Here is a 5,132-nt window from a genome sequence, read left to right as displayed (position 1 = left end):
ACCAAAAATTAAATTAAGGTAGTATTAAAATTATATAAATATAAGTGAAAAGAAAAATATATACAAATGAACAAAAATAAAAAATAAAAATAGTTATTGTATAAAATAGACATTTGTATATATTTTCTTTTAATTTATACTTACATAATTTTTATACTACCCTAATTTACTTTTTGGTATCTTATTATCCTACAATTTCAAAATATTTTTAGTTGTTTTTGTATCTTTTTAGTTCTGATAAAGCTCTACAAAGAGGGGTCAAATGTCGGCAAATAATAGTTTTTAAATATTTTTTTGTTTCCTTTTGACTGCACCCCCAACCATCTTCTTCATAGTTTGAAAAATATAGTTAATCATTTATATATATATAAAATATATATTTTTACTTTGAATGGGATACAATTTCCAGTACTGGTGAGTTAAGAATTAGCTTTACATTATTAAATTTTATTTTATAGGCGTAATGAAGAAACAAATTAAATGACACAAAATTTACAATTTATTTGCAAAGAAGTACAATGAACCTAACAAAATAATAAATACTTGCTTTCTCAAGCAAGAAAGATAAATATATTTTGCCGTTAACTGAGGATTAGCAACAACATTTAAAGTAACCTCCACTAAATGTGTACCTATACATATACATATATTATAAACATTGATAATTTAAACACATAAGTTACATTCTAGGAAATATTTAGATATTTACATTTTTTTTTTTCAATATAATTGGACTTTTTTTTTTAATCATAATTCAATTTAGACAGACAGGAATCCAAACCATGCATTTCCTTTTGTCGATTTACGACAAATCGTCTAACAAATAAAAAAAAATCGAAGAAAATAATTAATTATAAAATATTTTCTTAATATTATGTATAATTTCTAATAAATACAATACCATAAGATTTAAAAGTGTAACAAAAATACAAAATTAAATTGAGATCTTAAGCATATATTTATAATATACAAACTATTCTATTTAACTTATTCCTACAAAATACATACTATTAGAAAATATACATAAATAATCTCACTCAATAAATAAATAAGATATTACCAAATATTCATTATTAATAACAAAAATACAAACTATTTGTACAATATTAAACTTATATAATAAAAGAAATAATGCAAAAAATGATGTGTTAACATTATTTTCCTAGATTAACACTGTTTCTACATAAATTATCGTTCTGATTCCATCTAATTTCTTTTCATAAAAAATTACAAAATGTCAAGTAACAAAGGTAGAAAAATATCACCCTTTATTAGTCTTAAAAGTTAAGATTTCGACAAGACTAAACGCCATTAAAAACAGTAAATTACAGTCCAATGTCGGAATATTAAAAAAAAAAAATTTGGAATATTTATTTGGACTTGACCTCAAATCAGTCTCAGAAGATTTTTTTTTTTTTAGATTGTTAAAGAAATATCACAATCCTCAAGCTACTTATATCCAAGCCTAGGTCTAATGGTAAGTGACTGAAATTAGGTGCACAAATGATTTATCAACATTGTTGATCCAATGAAGTTTATACAATTATTAATTTTTAAAGTACAACATAAAAACTTTTTTTTTTTTTTAAACTTAACTATAACACCATCAAACCATCAACTTAATTAAGTAAGAGAATAAATAAGCAGGTTAACGGATAGAGTTGTAGATAAATTTATAAGCGTTCTGATAATTTGTTAAATTTAAATTGAAAAACCAGCATTTTTATTTCAGGTTGCTACTTGAGGAGAAAAAATTAACTGGATTTTAAAGAAACTTTATAATAGAAGAAAGAGTTGGCAAATATTAGCTATGGTTGAAACTAACAGCTAAAATTGTATCCATGGATACAAAATTTAATTATCAATGGTTCATTCATGAATAAGGGTCGTATCCATGGCAACTTTAGCTGTTAGTTTCAACCACAGCTAATTTTTGCCCACCTCTTATATAGAAGCAAAAAAAAATTGAAAATTGAAGATATAAGTAGTCACAATGCCATTTAGCAATGTTAAAACATTAAGGCTTTAGGTAAACTTACATGTTAGCCTATATTTACATAAGATTATAATAGTCATTAATTGGTCATAACATACACATAATTATAAAATGCAAGTTACTGTTCCCAGTTAGAATGTCACTATAGATTTTTACTACAATGAAAATACATGACACAATTAACCGAATAAAGTTAAGTTAAGAGAGACATTTTTTTGACAAAGAATATTTAATTTATCAAAAAAGGAAGCACCAAATATTCTGTTTTAATAAAAATAGGCCATGGAATATTATTTTATAGATAAATATTAATCCAAATGCAAGCTGAATAACAGCCAATTCGTAGCAATTACACCAAAGACAATTCACCAGTCTAAATGCACATATATATATATATAATTATTTATCACCACATAAATTACATCCAAACATATTTCACTCAATAAAACCCATTCATTGAAGTAATTCATTGCCATTAAAAACAAAGGAGACATCAAAAGCAAACTATACATTTAAATCCTTGTCATTTCAAAATAATAATAAAAACTAAAAATGTTTATCTTCCTTAGTCGACCCAAGCATAATCCAAGAGCCCAGCATTCTTCCATAGCTGGCATCGTGGAAGTCCGTCTCTCATCTGCTCTTCATCCTGAGTTATAGCAGTAGTCTTATAGCGTGGCAGAACTCCAAGGCTCACAAATTGGTTGAACATGTGCTGCAGTACGGTGCTAGACCGGCGAATAGTTACTCTTGGGGAAGGAGCCCATCCTAACACAGAAGATATATCTGATCCACCATAAACGAGGTCATCACTTGCTGCGGTCTAAAAAAGAAAAAGAAAACAATTTATAAATGTAGTTAATGATAATAAATTAGACACCAATTGCCAAGCAAAGAGAAAATAAAAAAAAAAGTTTATAAGACCAAGAGCTTCCAAATTTTAAACTTTCGAAACTAATTCCTTAACCTGAGTGCTCTTTGTAACATTTTAAATATTACTATTAAGTTTACTTTAGTTTTTTCATTCTGAATTTTATTTTAACAAAACATATTTCAACTGACAGATGAGAACTTTATTTTTTACTTTGTACAGACATATTAGCAATTTTTTTTTTTTTATTACTCTCTCTGATTAAATAATAAGCACTACAATTTATTTATTGAAAATAATAATAAAAAAAAATTTCAATTGCAATGTAAAGTATCTTATATTATTACACATTGAATTTGAGTATCCGAGAGCGAAGTATGAAATGATGACATAAATAAAATTAAAAGCGATCAAACCTTATTGATTGAATTAAATTAACGTTGTAACATACCCTTAAAGTGTAATGAAGCAACAAAAACGGCTAAACACAACATCGAATCAACCTATAGGTGGTAAGGTTACTTTGACTTTTTTTTAACGACTTGATGAAATTAATAATTCACAAACAAAAATTGTTTTTTTAAATATAAGAAAGGCATTTAATAGAAAATATATTCCTGTTTTCAAATATACAGTTGAACAATAACAGTACTAACCAAATGAGTAACTCCTACAGTACCTTATTAAAAAAAATGATAATGCTAAAGCGGTATGAAAACAAAATATAATAATTTCTCAAAAATGAATTGTGAACAAATGAACTTTTCTGTTGCATCTGAGGTGTATTATTACTTCCTTAAGTTCTGGGCATCATTTACAATACACTATGTTTACACAAGTATAATATTTTTTTTAAATATGAAGAAGATGGTCAATTATCTATATATGTAATAATATTTTTTGTTTAAATATAATAAATAGTATCCAACTTAAGTCTCAAAATACTCTTTATTTCTTGAAAGTTCAAGGTTTCGGCCACACTCAATGACAATTTTAAATACAAATTGCCATTCACATCAATAATGTAAAAACTTTTTGCAGGCTATTCTGTCTAGGTCATCAAATTCAGTCAAAATTACCCAATTTTGTCACACTTCGCATTAAATATTAAAATTTTTAATTACAAAGCAATTTAACACTATTATCACTTTCTTATCACATAATAAAGCAATAAATAAATATTGTTATGATGAGAAAGTGACCTGGGCAGAATAGCAATTAGCAGAAAAAGTTTTTAAATCATTGATGTGAGTGTAAACTTGTATTTAGGATTGTCATTGAGGATGGCCGAGTCAGTCAAAATGTAGACTTAAGTTGGAAACAATTTTTTTTTTATTAAAACAATAAAAAATAATCTCAAGAAAGTGAAAAGATTATATATATATAATATTGTTTTTTACTAGCATAGAACCCCAAAAATTTAGCTGAATAAATAGTTTTGAAATCTAGAAGCCTTATTCCTCCACATCTTTGATGCACTTTATTTCACATTTTTCAAGTTTTCATGAATGAATTTATTTACCTTACCACCATAGGTTGAAGGAAGTACTGGGTTTTGATAAACTATACTTACAACGTGTCCCTTCCACTGTACATTTTTCCGATACGAACCCAAATTGTGCAATTGTTTAGCCCAATTATTGTCTGGTTTATCTCTCCAATGTACCTTTTAAATTGGTTTGAGTTATATTTAGCACTCTTAAATATATGTGGTAATATTGTTATTTTGTATGTGTCAAATAGCAATTTTTCATATTACTAATAATTCTGAACATATATATATATTTAGTTGAATTTACAGTAATTATTTCTTACTGATTGTGAGTATAAAACATTTAAAAGAAATAAAATAATCATACCACTATCATAGAGGGTGAACAACGAAAAGTAATGATTTTGTTAATAATACAAGTCTTAATTGAATGATTAATGATATATATGTTGCAGGTTGCAGTAAAAAAAACAATTAAGAAATAGTTTCGACTATTTATTAATACCCTATGTTTTGGTTAGGTAACTGTTTAGAAGATGAGTTGACAGGATGAGTCTTATAGGAACTAGCTGTAAATCCTCGCAGGATAAAAACCTCACTGCATAGGGAAACAGCCTATCGGTCATGAAGGGGATGGCAAGTCCAACAGGAACTAGCTGTAAGTCCTTGCAGGAAGGAAATTTCACTCTGTAGGGAAAGGGAACTAGCCTAGCCGTTGGTTGTTATAACATTTATAGAATTAAAGTATTTACAAGGAATAATATATATATATA

At 26.6% G+C, this 5,132-nt stretch overlaps 1 protein-coding gene across 4 annotated transcripts in view; it reads right to left on the bottom strand.

Annotated features, from left to right (window-relative positions):
• Positions 1–469: 469 nt before the first annotated feature.
• Nrt (Neurotactin) overlaps positions 470–5,132 on the bottom strand; it is a 192,838-nt gene continuing 188,175 nt past the window's right edge. For 3 of the 4 annotated variants that reach the window (XM_067051576.1, XM_024361598.2, XM_067051575.1), the window contains one exon: positions 470–2,819. In XM_067051576.1, the coding sequence (XP_066907677.1) occupies positions 2,562–2,819 (258 nt within the window). In that variant the 3' untranslated portion in view covers positions 470–2,561. The remainder of the gene's footprint in view (positions 2,820–5,132) is intronic. The other variant, XM_067051574.1, reaches the window with a different exon arrangement.

This window comes from Halyomorpha halys, unplaced genomic scaffold (assembly GCF_000696795.3).
Source record: "Halyomorpha halys isolate HHAL.00 unplaced genomic scaffold, Hhal_1.1 Scaffold42.1, whole genome shotgun sequence".
NCBI lineage: Eukaryota > Metazoa > Arthropoda > Insecta > Hemiptera > Pentatomidae > Halyomorpha > Halyomorpha halys.
The sequence above is the reverse complement of the archived record's forward strand: the minus strand, read 5'-3'. Positions and strand labels throughout refer to the sequence as shown.